Source organism: Barbus barbus, assembly GCF_936440315.1.
Source record: "Barbus barbus genome assembly, chromosome: 28".
Classification (NCBI taxonomy): domain Eukaryota; kingdom Metazoa; phylum Chordata; class Actinopteri; order Cypriniformes; family Cyprinidae; genus Barbus; species Barbus barbus.
Genome location: NC_136756.1, coordinates 8,918,119 through 8,934,991, shown reverse-complemented (window position 1 = coordinate 8,934,991; position 16,873 = coordinate 8,918,119). Strand labels below are relative to the sequence as shown.

Below are 16,873 nucleotides of genomic sequence, written 5' to 3'. Positions count from 1 at the left end.
GCAAAAACTGTATTTAAACTTTAACAATAAATAAATAAACTCAAATTACTTGCAGCAGCAAGCATCTTCATTTATTACAAACCAGCCTGACTTTATTTCAAGCTCATTTTAAGAATTAACAGATTTTCAGATGATGTTTTATTGAAAATAGTAAAGTTTGATGTCACCATGATAGAGATAAATGTTTGCTTTAGTTGGGCTCTTGACCCTTGATTAAAGTGTTAGTTTTTCATTGATTGCTTTGACTCTGTGTTTCTCAAGCACATTTGTTAAAGCAACAACTGCAAAGGAAAATAGATTAGGTGATGTAGGCTGTTAAATTCTGGTACTGTCTTCTGTAAAAAGCCATTAAGAATAGCTCATTAAGAGGCTAGTTTTGATAATTTCTTAGAATAATTGTGTGGATATATATTCTAATAATTAAATGACATATATCACCCTTTTTCATGTTCAAATGATTGGCTCAAAATAGCAGTGTACGCTTTCAGCCTTAAATAATACTAGATTGCAACTTTGCCCTATATATTAAAAGCCTTGTGCAAGGCTTTTAATATACTGTATAACATGAAATGCAAATATGTAGACAGATCAATCACTCATTCTGATAAAAGCCCTCACGTTGTTCATTAAAGGGATACTCCACCCCCAAAATGGACATTTTGTCGTTAATCCCATGTCGTTCAATACACATAAAAGCTTTGTTCTTCCTCGGAAACAAAATTTAAGATATTTTGGATGAAAACCGGGAGGCTTGTGACTGTCCCACTGACTGCCAAGTAAAATACACTGTCAAGGCACAGAAAAGAATAAAAAACATTGTCAAAATAGTCCATCTGCCATCAGTGGTTCAATCTGAATTTTATGAAGCGACGAGAATACTTTTTGTATGCAAAGAAAATAAAAATAACATTTATTGAACAATTCCTCTCCTCTCTGTGTCAGCGTAGCGCCATTTTGGAGAGCAAAGTTAAGAAACATCTGTGCAAATGTAGCTGCGGGACAGTTTAGTCAAGGTTCTCAGACCAACACAGGCGTGCCATTGGAAGTGTTTGCCTTTGCAGCTTTTGGTCTTCTCCGTAAACACACAAGATGGCCAAAATCAAATCTTTTTCAAGATCAGCATTGTGAACTTTGAGCTCAAGTTCCCTGTTAATTCCAGCAGCTTTCTGTCAGAATTGGTCAGAATTTGATTCTGAGATTGAAAAATATACCATGTTGAACCACAGAAAGAGAGAGAGCAAAATATGTGTAAATAAATTATGGATTACAGTTTGGAAAAATAGGAACGGAAAAGCTGAGAGAGAGAGAGAGAGAGAGAGAGAGAGAGAGAGAGAGAGAGAGAGAGAGGCTTCTTAAAAGAGCTGCTGGAGTATGTGATCTGGCGTAACTGCAAGACAGAAAAAAAATATTGAATTACTTCACAAAAACATATTAAAGGCGTGGCAAGCATTGTGGTTACTGCTTTACAAATAGCACACAGTACAGTTACTGTGGTAAAAGCATGGTGTTGTGGTTATTGTGCTTTAACTACAAATACCACAGTAAAACTACAGTTACTGTGGTAACAGATAAAATCATGAAATGTATTGACTACACATGACATGGTCGAGCAACAGTTACTATGGTAAAAATATGGTAAATGTATGGACTTTTTACATGATCACAATTATCACGCAATACTGGGTTGGTTAATTTGTTGTGCTGTCATCAGCCATGTCTAAAAGCTGAAGACCCATGTCACAACATGATTAAAAACTGTTTTATTTATTTATTTCAGACGGCAACAGGTCAACATACAGTAGAAGTTAGCCTTAGGCTAATGTCAATGGCAGGCTAGCAGCTGTGCTAACTAAGCAGCCCACTGTTCCACTCACAACTCATTTGAACGCATATGCTGCCATTTTAACACATTACCTCATCTATAATGTGATGCAGAAACACTGAAATAATTAAACTAATACTGTTAAACCCGTGATCTCGTAACATAAACAGATTGTTGCCCTTATTTACCTGTTTGAAGGTGTGCGTGCATCAGGTGAACCGGGGCAAACTCATGTAGTGATAGCTGCAGCCCGGAGACCTGCAAGTGGGAGGAGCTTACGCCAAGAGTAGCAAGTAGGAGGAGTTTCAGAACAGCAAGTGGGAGGGGCTTGAGAACAGCAAGTGGGAGGAGCTTATGCTGCAAGTAGACAGGATTTCATGGTAGTTTAGAATGACATAAATATAACACATTTTCATAGTAGTTTAAACTGAAATTCATAGTTTTGTCATTGTGTTTGTCCAATTTCACTGTCAAAATTGAAATCATGTCTTTACACCTTTTACCATGCTTCGTGATGGTGTCATTTTAAGTCCTTTAACTGTAGTAATTTAAGCATATTTCTGGTTATTACATTTTACTTCTACAATTCTTCTACAGTAGCCTGTTAAGGAACATTAAAGTGAGATGCAATTGCACTTTGGAGGTAAATGTGTGATACATAAAGAAAATGTTGAGTACTGTTAAGAAAATGTAGTTACCATTTGCCTGTACTGCACATTTTTATTTTTCATATTTTTTTTTTAAATCAAATTACAACACATGACAGACTAATGTTCTTCAGAACATGTTACACAAATCAATGTATCAATCTGAAATCTCGGGGTGGGTAAATGATTTTATTTCTGATGACTCAAATCATGTACAATTATTCATTCAGCACAATAGACTTGCATGCAGTGGACACTGCACAATCCCAGCATGCATTGCTTCTGAGTAAATTCCACGGAGCTCGCCTCGCTTGTCCTTCCCAACATAACCTGGTGGGTACACAAGAAGCACAATGAGCATTAGGGTTAATATTACTATACTCCAATGACTGCTAGTTGACATGTAGCTGCAGAGTTACTAAACAGCTGTCTAAAAGGTACCATCAAAATAATCAAACTGATATTAAAATAGAAATAGTTAAAAGCAATCTGATCTGATATCTGATCTTATGGCTTTTTGAGAGAAAAAAATACTATTATTATTACTATACCTATAAGTGGTCATTGATGGCTTTAAGTAAAGTAGCATAAGAAAGGTGGCAAGATATGAGACTTATAATACATTATAACTATGAGAAATATGATCCATTGTAACTTAAGTGGATGCAATCTGTTCACTGTGTGTTATAAAATCATACTCTTAAAAGCTATAACCACTAATAAGTAAATATTATAATACTAATATAATACTAAACTAATCATTTAAAACTGTTCTTATATTCACAAGATGATATAACATATTATAAGGTTGTTGTTGTTTTTTTAAATAACGTATTATGCATTCAGTATAATGCCTTAAAAATACCCTTATAATGTATTATAAATATGGGCTTTATCGAAAGTGTTACCAAAATGACAACGCCATGTAATTACATTACCTGCTTATGTTCTTCGGTATCCATAACTTGGGAGAGCCATTCTGTTGTATGTAGAAATAAACAAAGATATTGTCAGGCAGGCACATTACAGAGTGTAAGCTGTGTGTGGTACTAAGAAAACGTTGTACAAAAGCCACCAAGAAAATGCACTTTTCACAGCTTGTAATACTTTTTACAAAACAAACAAAAAAAAATGTACATCACGCTCACCTCTTCCACTCATCCACCGTCCCACCGCTGAAAGTCATCTTCTTCGTTTATTTGACGGATCGCAAAAAAAATTGCACACTACCGCCACCAGGAGTGTGAACCGATACTACAACCTACACATTAAACAAACCAATCAAAATCTTCTGTTGGTTTGTACAGCCCACTTGCAGCTTAAGTCCCACCCACCTGCGGCTGGCACCGACCTCCGTTTATACCCATCTCGGCAAACTGAGCCTAGCTGGTGACGTCACTGCCGCTGAAGATGTCGCGTGGTATTCGGATGCATCTGCTCTCCACCGAAGATAATAGGAAGGGTCAGTGTTGCCAACTTAGCAATTTTGTTGCTAAATTCAGCAACTTTTCAGACTACCCTAGCAACTTTTTCTTCCAAACGCACCTAGCAACAAATTGAGCAATTTTTAAAATTTATTTGGCAACTTTTAGCAACTTCTGAAGTTCTGATAAGTGACTCAGACAAAATAAAGGCACGCATTTTCTATCTAAATTACACAAAAAGAGAAAACCAAAGATGCCTAGCAGTACACACATCATGTGAATTGAGTTAGCAGCTATGTGCAATTGTTGAATTTAATAGTAATAAACAATATTTAATAATTTAATAATTTTTCATTTATGATATACTTTGTTAGTAGCTTGTACCTGCGATTGTTGATCAGTTAGTACACTGTAAGGAAAATGGAAAAGATACTAGTAATTTTCCAGGACATTATCCATTATTCATTGTCCTGTAACCCGAAAACACAATGCGTAATTTAAAATGCAGGTAAAAAAAAACAATACGGAAAATTCTTTCATATTAACCTAGTAGATTGTGCCGTTTTTACAGACTTTTCTTAGAGTGTAGCATATTAACTACTTAAAACACTGCTTAAAGCATAATTGTTGAAAATGTGTAGAATTTCTAGTATACTAGCTATTAAAAAAAATAAATAAATTGTAATCATCCAAAAATGTGTGTTCAATAATTCAATAAATATAGTTATTTATATTTTAATATTATATTATGCATATTATTTTACAAACAAATCTAAATTAACATATCTAAAATGTATTTTTGCTGAGATTTGATGATGGTGACAATTTTGTGTCATGATTATGCTATAACGTCATTGTCATCACAACGTCTTTTAGCAACTTTTAGCAACAAATCGACCTTCCTTTAGCAACTTTCCCTAAAAATTAGTTGGCAACACTGGGAAGGATTGGCGTGTCATATGCAAGCAAAATTGGACTTTGGCGTATGCATTACACGTAAACTCATGTTATTTCTACGCAGATTGATGAGACCGGGTTGTGTAGGCCCATCAATTTCGATTGATGAATGACAGATGAAACGTAGGCCAAATTATTTGAAATGAAACAACATTAGGGTTGCTACAAGCCACTGCGTGAGACCCGAGGTTGTCTGTGTATCTACCACAGAAATTCACAATAAGCAAAAGGCTACAAACTGAATGATATAAAAACAGGGGTAGATGAGAGGTTGACGGGTTAATTGCATCGTAGACACCGTCTTTAAGACTTCAAGTGTCAAAACAAACAAACTACTTTGGCCTATAGCCTAAATAATGTCCAGTGAGGGTGAAACTTTGGTGACCACATTCAGTGATACCATCACAGAACTTGAGCCGATCAGAAGAAGCTAGTGCTCAAATGATTATCAGAACAATGCTTCAGACATGGTGAAAAAATATTTCACGTGAAGTATTTTTGAAGTAGGTCTAAAAAAGCCCAGAATATTTAACGTGATAGGCTTACGTTTCCAAATTAGAAAACGACGTCAATTGAGGCAGCACGTGTTGAACCAGTGGATCCGTGATTGGACCACGTAAAAAGAGTGACTCCGATGCAGTTATATTTGAATACGGTTATCCGTGCGTGGACCACGGCTGATGCCTGTCACTGACTTACATTGGTATCACTTCTGTGAACCCATCACGGAATTTTCGGCGATTCCATGATGCACCACAGATTCGGAGTTAAGGGTCTGCGGTCATTACACGGAATTCTGTGAGACCAGGTTGATCAAAGGTACCTCTCACCCCAACCATGGACTGTTTTCTCCTCTCCCATCTAGGAGACATTATATGAGTCTTAGGTGTTTTAAGGGCTCCTTAGAAATTTTAGAAAGGGTGTCTGATGTGCTTTATAAAGTGCAGCTGTCAGAAGGGGTTCTGAGATTGTTGTGCATTTTAATCAAACTAAGCCGTATATTGCTTGTTCTGTTTCATATGGGTGAGGATTATGGAGGATCAACACCCTACATTCAGCACTATTTTACTTGGGAAGTTATGAGCCAGTGCAGTCCCACCTTATCAATACTCAGTAAATCGGTTTACCTGTACTGAAGACCAGAGTAATGGCTGCTGAAAATTCAGCTTTGCTTCGCAAGAATAAATGACATTTTAAAATTTATTCAAATACAAAAAAATTGTGTGGATGTGTAGGTTAGCAAAACGGGAATTACAATTGGCAAATTTTGTATGAAAAGTTTTGTAAGGTTGCACTATAAGGTTTACTTAGCATTTAACTTTTCTTAGTCAATGAAAGATAAGTTGGTTTGGTCAGTTATTTGCAATTCATATGTTAAAAGACAAGGATAACTCACATTGCATAGTTAAAATTTCGATATGTGAATGTTATTTTATCCTAAAACTTGGTAAATGATGATATGATAAAGCTGGTGTTTACAATCAACATGCTTTAAGAAGAAGACACACACACCTCATTCCCATTTGCAAAGCAATTATTGTAAGAAAAATCCCAACATAGTGTACAAGCAAGGTCCATAGAAATATTAATTGTATGAGAATCAAAGCCTTATGCAAAGGGTCTTACCCAATGATTTAATCCGCACACAAAGACTGAATTCAGATTAGCACACAAGTATTCTACCATTACGATTTTTGCCATAGCTTTATAAGAGGAAAAATGGCAAATACCACATAATATCAGATGCATTAACAATTAAGCAATAGATTTGGTTTCAATGCATTTAAAGTGGAGGAGAATCTGAGAATTGAAGATGCCAGATCCACAAGATCAGCTGTCGTTCTCTGCAAACACAAACATCAGCAGTAATGAGCTATTATCAGTCTAGCCTGATGAGTGAGTTCATGAGTAAAACCAAACCAAAACTAATCAACACATTAGAAAACTATGCAGTATTATTACTCAATACAGTAACACTTACACTTATACACGCAGGAGTATGAGATGTACAGGTACTTGAATGTGCCGACACATGGATCCGAGAAGACACTGTTGGAGGCTAATATGGAGCAGTTGTTTTTTCCTTCACATCTATACAACAATAAAATATAAAATAATGAAATAAAAACTTCATTAAAAATTATCTTCTTATTACTATTAAAGTCATTTTATTACCCTGCTGGAAGAAAACACTACACTAGTCTTAGCTGGTATTGCAGCGTGGTTTGGCCTTTTTTTTTCAGCAGGGCAAAGACTAAATTACATGTGAAAAACTGTACACTGAGCATGTAAACTGACCCACTAGCAACTACTGTGTGAGAATTTAAGGCATAGCAGTCAGTTTTGGCAAGCTGAGAAGCAGGTCGTCCAGTAGAGCACGTGCTGCTGTCAGTTCGGCCGTAGTTAGCACTGTGAATACGTATGACAGTCTCATGATCTGAAAACATCAATTCAACATTTTACAATCTCTTGGATGCAAAAAAAAGTATTATATTATATTATATTATATTATATTATATTATATTATATTAAATTGTAAGTATTATTAGCTATAATTTTTACTGTTTAGTCATAAACTCTGTACAAACTCAAGTAACACTTAAGAGCAGAATACACACCACAGGTCAGGGCACTTGTCTCATGTTCACAGACCAAACTTGAACCTACAGTCAACAGAGAGATGTTGTAAAGCAATGAAAAAAAAAAAAATATATATATATATATACACAAACACACACATATATGTATATGTATGTATGTATGTATGTATATATATGTAAAATAAATGTAAAACCGACTTAGTGAGTCTATGCTGTGCATGTTACTTTTAAAGGGATACTCCACCCCAAAATGAAAATGTTGTTATTAATCACTTACCCCATGTTGTTCCAAACCTGCAAAAGCTTCGTTAGCCTTCGGAACACAATTTAAGATATTCTGGATGAAAACCGGGAGGCTTGTGACTGTCCCATTGACTGCCAAGTAATTAACACTTTCAAGACCCAGAAAAGTATGAAACACCGCTGTTTGGTGTCAGCCGCACCATAAGGATACATCTTCTACGTTTGTTTACACTTTGATTTCACGAGTTCACACTTACATATAATCAAACTGAGTAAAGGTTGAGCGTATTTGGCGTGCTGTTCGGCAATACTCCTGAGCCCGGGGTCCTCCCGGGGCTGGTATAAAGGGGGGGCACTCGCGGGCCGTGCCCCCCCAAAGAGGTTGTTGTGCCCCCCCTACACAGTTTTTAATTCATTTAATATATATCAAGAATAATTAAAACTAAATTAAACATTGAACGTTCCATGATTTTTAATGTAACAAAAATGAGAAACAACAGTTGATATGTTTATTTTATTATGAAAATAGACCTGTTTCTCTGATTGGTTGCGTTACGGTGGCATCTCATGCGTCATTACGTCTTTAGCATATGCTATTGATGTGTACGCGGAGTAAAGCCTTGATGCTAGCAATGTTTTTTTCACAGCATTTTTTGGATAGCATAAAATATGGATATTAGAAAATAGCTCGTCGGTTCTGCTTCTTCTTTAAAACATACTAGCACCCTGCCTTCTCAGCCAGCAACGCCTACTCCATCTGACATCACGCAAACACCTGTTGGCTCAAACTCGGAGATTAGGTCTAATGGGGCCGAGGTGGAATTTTCAAATCTACAGGCCGTGGATGATCTCGGGATCGATCAGCCTAATCAAGTAATATTAAAACAGTACCCTGCACGCATGTTCGGTGGCAAAAAACGTACTTTTGTGTCTAGTTGGTATACTAATCGAGACTGGCTTGAGTACAGCGTAAAAGCTGATTCTGCGTTTTGCTTTTGTTGTCGTACATTTAATGTTGGCACGAGCCGTGTGGATGCATTTGTGAACTCTGGCTACCGTAACTGAAAGAATGCCAGTGAAACAGGCCGAGGATTTCACAAACATGAAACTAAAGAGCACCTTTCTTTGTACGCAATGTGGAAGGAGAGAGAGAGACGTGTAAGCAGCGGAAAAGAGATCTCCACTCTTCTAAACGCAGAACAACTGCAAAGAACAGGTACTACGTGTCCTCCATAATAGACGTTATTGGCTTTCTTGTGGAAAATCAGCTACCTTTACGGGGGAAATTAGATGCTTTTGACAACATGTCTGAGGGAGGCAGTGGCCTTTTTCTTTCATTGCTGGACTATACAATCTAAAAGGATCCCCTTTTGGCTGATGCAGTGAAAACACATCCTCGAAATGCCACTTATACCTGTCATGATATTCAAAATGAGCTCATAAGTTTACTAAGTGAAGTAGTAACTGATGCTATCGTGAAAGACTCCTATTACACATTAAAGGTAGATGGTACCCGCGACCCTACAGGCTGCGAAAATATATCAATTGTCATTCGGTTTGTGAATGAGAATGAGTCCTACAAAGTAGCGGAGTGCCTATTAACCGTAGCCACTGCTGAAATGGGTGATGCCCGGACACTGACAGATACCATTTTAGCAGAGCTAAACAAAGCTGGTCTTAACCCATCAAAGATCCTTTGTGGCCAAGTATATGATGGTGCATCAGTGATGTCAGGAAAGTTTGGTGGAGTCCAGAAGCTGTTACAGGAAAAACTCAATAAGAATATCCCTTATGTTCACTGCCTTAATCATCAGTTACATTTAGTTGTAGTCCACGCAATGTCAGCTGAGGCAACTGTGATGGATTTTTTTAACGTTTGTAACGCCTTGTACAAATATTGTAAGAAGCCCACAATAGCTGTGCACTACAAGGGTGAGCGCCTCAAATGGCTTCTTGAACAAAGGTGGACAGGCCATTTAGCTACCGTGTCTGTCCTTCTGAACAATTTCGAAGCAATCACATCTCTTCTGACTGAAATTGACTCTGTAAGAGCCCATGGTCCGGAGCTGCAAATGGAAGCTGTTGGCCTGCTGAGAGAGATAACTGCACCTAGCTTCTTGTTAATTGCGAACCTTGTGCACGAAGTGCTCGCATTGTTGGATCCACCAAATAAGCTTCTGCAGAGGGAGATACTGACCTTTGGACAGGTCTGGGCATTGTGGCCAGTGTGAAAGTGTGCGTGCAGAAACTTTGTTGTGATGAGGGACCCCAAAGCGAAGACGCACCGGAAATAAGAATATGGACAATTACTTGGTGGAAGAAATGACGAATCAAAGAGAGCAAGACATAGAAACAGAACTCAAGAGACTGTACTACAGCACTGTAGATTCAGTGGTTGGAGAAATGGATCAGAGATTTGGTGAACGGAACTCACATTTGTCACTCACACCACGCACTGGTTGTGCTTGATCCGGAGAGTGATTCATTTCTGGATCCCGAGACTGTGAAACACATAATGGACCTGGCGCAATCACCAATTGTTGATGCAGAGTTTGAAGTTGCAAAACAATTTTTGAGGTCGCAAAAGGAATCGAAAACAGAGGGGGACAACTGGAAAACAAAATTTGTTTCCTTCAAGTACCACAAAGTTCTGCAAACTATGCCTAGTGTACTGACTGTGTTTAAACATGCTCTGACTTTCGGTACTTCTACAGCGACGTGTGAGAATTCTTTCTCCTCTCTGTGCAATGTTTTTATGGACCACAGACGCTCAATGATTCACAAACGGAAGGCCCAGTTAGTTCAGCTGGCCTTCGAGAGGGATCTTACTCGAAAATGCACCACCGAATGGAAGGACGCCGTTTTAAGGAGGTTTAATGTTTGCACGCGCTGCCTTCAGCTTTTTTAAAAGGTAAGTTATGCGTTTATTTAATTTACGAAAGCTTAAATGTGACTCTTGGCTATTAGAACTGCATTTAACATTGCATTTAATTGTCAATCGGTTTTGTTTTTGCTATGACGTGATTGTGGTTATATTGATTAGTTTGTGATTTTCTTGTTCACTTTAAGGGAAATGAGCTGACAGTTTTTACCAGTTGTATGAGTGTGCGCTTGCACTGTATTGGTTGTTTTTATGCCTCGTTTTTTCAAGTTATTGTTGCTGATTGTGTGCCCCCTCCTTGGAAACCGCGTGCCCCCCTGTTAGTTATGGTCTGGTGCCGGCTCTGGTCCTCCCCCTGTCCGGGGAGAGCGGTCCGAGCTCGGTGCTTGGCTCAGCCTCAAAGTGCTCCCCCCAGTGGTGTGGAGTCGGGGTGCTGGAGGGATGCTGAAAGTCGAGATAATGAAGGTAGGACGTACTTGGTTATTTATAGGAGATTGCTTGTGTGCTGATTGGATAAATAGTGTAATCACTAATGATTAGCTGGCCTGGTTAATAATCTGTGCGTGCTCCATCCGAAATTTGTTTATAAAACATCACTTGAACGAAAACAGCGTATCCGTGTGGCGCGGCAGAACAGAACAGCGTACGCTGCTTGCATTCAGCGGATATTCTCCAAAATGGCGCTACGCTGACACAGAGGAGACGAATTGTTGAATAAAGTTGTTTTTTTTTCTTTGCGTACAAAAAGTATTCTCATAGTTTCATAAAGTTACAGTTGAACCACTGATGGCAGATGGACTATTCTGACAATGTTTTTTTTATACTTTTCTGGGCCTTGACAGTGTTAATTGTTTGGCAGTCAGTGGGACAGTCACAAGCCTCCCGGTTTTCATCCAAAATATCTTAAATTATGTTCCGAAGATTTGAAGCTTTTACGGGTTGGGGAACGACATGGGGGTAAGTGATTAATGACAAAATTTTCACTCAGATACAGAACGTAAATATATCACTCTTTCCAATCCCCTTTCCAGAGACCATTGGCATTAGTGTATTGTCAGTTTATGATGATCTCATTTGCATTAGATTCTATGTAACTGATGTCAGTTAATGTCAAATAATCTCTCGATTTATTTGTTGAACCTAGAATAAGGTTTACCCTATTACCCTATTATTCTTTCTATAAGATAACGTCCATAGTAACATCCAACTCAGTCCCTTGCATTAATCAATCTTTGTACTTTATCCATTTATTGTATCCATTTAGTAGTTGTTAGTTACTCTTGTCTATTCCTTTATTAATAAAACCCCTTTTATTACACTTATGTCTTCTTTGTGTTGATAGTACAGTAAGACGGCTCTACAAGTTAATGATATCTCACAAATCCTTCAGATTGGTCAGACTACAACGTCCTATAATTTATGTATCTCCCATAATTGTTCTTTATTGTCACAGTGAAATTCCTGGCTGGTGCCCCATAAAATAGTATGACCAAAACTAAATATTAAAATGAATATTTAAGCCCAAAGCCATTACACTGGTGGTGCTACTTGAATGTAAAAGCGCTACATTTTGTGGTGCCCCGTGTACATCTGGGGCCTCATTATTAAAGCATGCGTACCCACTGATTTGTGTGTGTGTACGCTTAAATCCACGCCAGCGCTCAGATTTATAAAAACTGCCTTTGACGTGGAAAAGTTCTTCGCATCATGTCAGGGTCTGAGCAGACGTGCGCACTTTTTCTTGTCGGAGTACTGCATGTTTTTGGAAATGTAAGCTGTTCTTGCGGCTTGCTATGATGACTGGTGATCTTTTATATGTTAATGGCATTAATTAGGAGTCATTTACAAGGCAGAGGCACATGCTACTTGGAATGAACTAAACTAATTGAGTAGCAAACAGGATAATAAATACTTACGAACTCCAGGTGGGAGGCAAAAATAAGAGATTGCGAGGTACTTGTATGTGCCAAAGCAGGGATCAGTAAAGACTGTATGTGTTGCAAACACCTCACAACTTTCCAGGCCATTGCAGCTTCACATGTAAAAAAAGGAAGGCTTACATTAGTTTTTGCAGCTTTATCCCAGCTAACAAAAATATGTTACCATTAAGAAAACATTATTTCTGAATGTTCTCTGAAAGTTTTTATTTTAAATGTTTTTAAAACATTTTTTGGTTAGCTGAGATGGTATTTAAAGAAGATCATGAACTTTCAAAAAATGATCTATCCACCTTTTGGACACAGGAGCCAGTGCATTGGGTGAATAGCAGTTGGTGTTTTGGAGCTGTTCAGATGGACGTCCCTCAGAGCAGGTGGTTTTATCTGTACGTCCATAGTTTGCAGTATTTATCTGAATCTTACCATTTTCTACATGGAGATAAAAAAAAAACTCCTTAAAATAAGTCCTTTAATCATATTCATAAAATCTGATTTCTTCAAACAAAGTAAGAGATGTGGAAAAATCGCTCACCACATTTCAAATAACTGTATCCACCATGACAAGTCACACTTGTTTCTGGAAGGTGTTAAAAAGACATTTACACAGAGAAGGAAATGATAAAGAACAGGAACTGGATGAAGAGAGAGAAAAAGACCAAACCTGCTGGGATGCAAATGTAGTTGGTAGTGTAGTATTTGTAGGTGCCATAACATGGATCTCTTGGTGCAAGTCCTTGAGTGTTTAACTCACACACTCTCAGTCCATCACACCTGTTTAAGGATAAAGACATAACTAATATAATGAAATATATACTAGTAAGTAAGCTAACCGCAGAGTAAGCAACAGTGTCATAATTCTACCCATAATTCTTCTGTCTGGAGTCACAAGCATAAAGACATTGAAAGATATCCTTACCGTTTAGAGACTGCAGGCACATCTATTGAACACTGAGTATTAGATATTTCAGATGGTGGTCGTCCAACGCTGCAAATTTGGCTGCTTGTGCGGCCATATGTTGCTGATTGTACACTGATCACACCAGTATCTGAACAGAAGAACAAACATAACGGAGTACTGTTAAAACAACAAAAATAACAATAGTATAAATAACTTTAGCTGATTGTGACACATCTTACCACAACTGAGACGCTGGACAAAGCCATCACATGTAACTACAGTCTCTGAAAAACGAAAGAGTGCAGCTTCAAAGTATTATTTTTCATTTTTGTAACAATGTAACAGACTACAGTGGGGTGAAATATAATAATTAAATAAAGTAATAATAATAATAATAATCAACGTTCCGGCAACCACTGCATCCAGGTTTTTTACATTTTTACAATGTATGTGGTTTTGCATGCTAGATCTGACAGATTTTGGTGTAAGTTAATCAATATTTATATATACATTTATGTATTGTCTGATCTTCTGGACTTTACAATTATGTGATCTTTGCTTAACTGCTGATTATTGATGTGGTTCATGGACAAATGGAATACCTGCAGATATCAGCAGTCTGGAGTTCAGAAGCACCACTGTAAGAAAACAGAAGATAAATGATTAAAATCCCTGTGCAATGCTAATCTTAAAGTCATTCCCACTATTCTCAGCCCTAAATTTAACCGGAACACAGCTGTTCAAATATCTAAAAGTGAACTATACATTAGTGTTCACTGTGCATCTGATTTTTCCATTTAATCAGTTGAAAGAAATTTACAAGTAATCAGGAGGACACTGAGAGAGAACATGGTTCTGCTGTCGCTGCAGGTGTAGCTTTTGACGAGTTGATCCATATTTATATGGTCTCTTTTCTGATTACTCAATCAAATAAGAATCGCCCTGCAATGGTCTCTTAAACTTATACGTGTGAAAATGTGTAATCTTGTGCAAACACTTCCTTCCATTGTTATAGGAACTTCCTGGAATTTATTTATTTTTTTATTATTATGTTATGTCATATTTACAGAATTTATTTATTGTCATGTGCTTTACTCTGATAGTGTTTTTGTAGCTCTGTGGACACATGAGACCAATACTGATAAAACAATCATCATGTTCTGTTGTACCACCTGTGCTAATACTAGTACATGTTACTGTTACAAGCAGATTTGAAAAAGATCAGATTGTTAACATTTAGAACAGTTCGGAACTATAAATAAAATATCTAGTTACCAGAACACTACCCATATTGCCTGAAGCATATTGACACATCACTGTTCTGGTAACCACTGCTTCCAGTTTTTCACATATTTACAGTGTAGCTGTTTTGCATGTTTAGCCAGTATGATCTGTAAGCCTTATAGTAACATGCTAGATCTGACCGATATTGTAAAACAGACTTTATAAAGCACATTTTGTTCCCCCGAATGCTTCATTAAACTCATGAATGGATCAATTACATATAAGACTCTCTTATATTAACACAAAATGGAAGTGGAATCAGAACTTCACATTTAACAACATGCCCCCATTACACACAAAATAGGAAAACATTTTCCTCATCTCAACAGACATGCTCCAGATGCAGTACTTCTTTTTATAAATTACATTTACATTTAATCATTTAACAGGTTCTTTTATCCAAATGAGGACAATAGAAGCAATCAAAACAATAGAGCAATAATACAGTAAGTGCTGTGACAAATCCTGGTTAGTCTAACACATTTTTTTTATAATAAATATAATAAGAAGTAGATAGAAAAGAAATAGAACAGATAGTGTTATTATTTATTATAAAGTTATTATTTTTTATTATAATTAAAAAGAAAACAAGAACACTTGTGTTAAAGGGTCAAGTTTTTTATCCAATTATAATAATTGTTGAATGCAAGTACTATAAATGAATGAATGATATAGAATTTGTTTAATTACTGTGGTGTTATAATAATATTATTTGTACTGTAGTTGAGGCAGAACTTTTGACACGTTATTATGCTGAAGTTGTTTGGAGATATAATTCAGTGAAATTGACAAAGTTTGTTTCTAAACATCAAAAATCAAATCTACAGTTTAACTCAAAATCTAAAATAAGAGTTAAGTTTATTCAAAAGTAAAAACTTACAGGTATATATGATGACACTGAGGGAGATCATGTTGTAAAAGCTGGAAATGTTGCCTCTGAAATTGGTATTAACTGAGTCCATCCATATTTATACAACTTGCTGTCTGACCTTTGCCACGTCATCGTCGACCTCCCACCGACCCCAACAGGATGAATAAAGGGAGTTTAATTCCATCTGAATCCACACAAGCATGCACATCAGCTGCATTATTTACACAAACACATTTACGTGAAGTGCTACATGTATCTGTTTACCTGTTTCTTTCACTGTTCCCACAAAGTCTAGGTTGTATTACCTTCTTGGTACAACCAGTTTGACCTCTTATTGAACTTCTCAACCTCTTCCTGTTATGTCAGAAGCTGTGAAAGAGAGCAAAATGAGGAGTTTCAACACCTCAAACACAAAGTTAAGTGCAAAAACTATTACAAGCAGACCAGAGCTGAGATATTGTGGTGAGAGTCTGGGAAATGTTCTTGCATGAGCTATAAATATAAATATATCTCTGGACTGCAACACATTTATTTTCTTGGTGAATGAATGTAAGTTGTAAGGTTGTGGATGTAAGTTGTGTAACGCTGATGCAATCCTTATTTCTAACTGTCAGATTCAAAGCGATATGCCGATTTATGTGGAAACTCATTGCTGTTATTTCTAAACATTTGTGCATTTGAACTCTGTTAAATGATTCTGCTTTAACTGTAGCTTGAATCGTTGTTGAGGATTCCAGTTCACTCCATTCAGACTCTATCGCCATTCATTCAGAATAAAGAAAGCAGGTTTACTTTTCCATGTCTTGTTTGGAATACACTGTAATTTAAAAACAAACGAACAAACAAAACAACTATCCAGCTATCACCTTACACAATAATTATGCATGTTTTTTTTTTTTTTTTAAGTCGTGACGTATTGTCAAGTATGGTGACCCATACTCGAAATTGGTGCTCTTCGTTTAACCCATCCAAGTGCACACACACAGCAGTGAGTAGTGAACAAATGCACACACACACACACACACACACACACACACACACACCGTGAACACACACCCGGAGCAGTGGGCAGCCATGCTGCGGCGCCCGGGGGCAATTGGGGGTTCGGTGCCTTGCTCAAGGGCACCTCAGTCGTGGTATTGAGGGTGGAGAGAGCGCTGTACATTCACTCCCCCCACCTACAATCCCTGCCGGCCGGGGACTCGAACCCGCAACCTTTCGATTACGAGTCCGACTCTCTAACCATTAGGCCAACACTTCCCCCGTATCTGTTTCATCAAATGTTCAGCAAACGACAGACACAGTGGGT

The 16,873-nt window shown here is 37.4% G+C and overlaps 1 protein-coding gene across 1 annotated transcript; it reads right to left on the bottom strand.

Annotated features, from left to right (window-relative positions):
* Positions 1 to 6,119: 6,119 nt before the first annotated feature.
* On the bottom strand, positions 6,120 to 15,631 carry LOC306847946 (rhamnose-binding lectin-like). Its single transcript, XM_079382202.1, has 12 exons — positions 15,574 to 15,631; positions 14,012 to 14,047; positions 13,649 to 13,693; positions 13,428 to 13,557; positions 13,173 to 13,282; positions 13,044 to 13,088; positions 12,805 to 12,940; positions 12,491 to 12,606; positions 7,469 to 7,513; positions 7,149 to 7,287; positions 6,832 to 6,941; positions 6,120 to 6,694 (listed from the first exon to the last, which is right to left on the bottom strand). Coding segments are annotated over exons 1-12 (945 nt in total). The 5' UTR covers positions 15,605 to 15,631; the 3' UTR covers positions 6,120 to 6,692.
* Positions 15,632 to 16,873: the final 1,242 nt, after the last annotated feature.

Bases quoted from the DNA above. Each gene is read 5' to 3' on its own strand.
- LOC306847946 (XM_079382202.1), bottom strand. From the start codon at position 15,604: ATGATCTCCCTCAGTGTCATCATATATACCT. The intron at 13,283-13,427 runs GTAAGGATATCT...ATCCTTAAACAG, and splicing joins GTGCCTGCAGTCTCTAAACG to GTGTGATGGACTGAGAGTGT. The intron at 12,607-12,804 runs GTGGATAGATCA...TTACATGTGAAG, and splicing joins CTGGCTCCTGTGTCCAAAAG to CTGCAATGGCCTGGAAAGTT.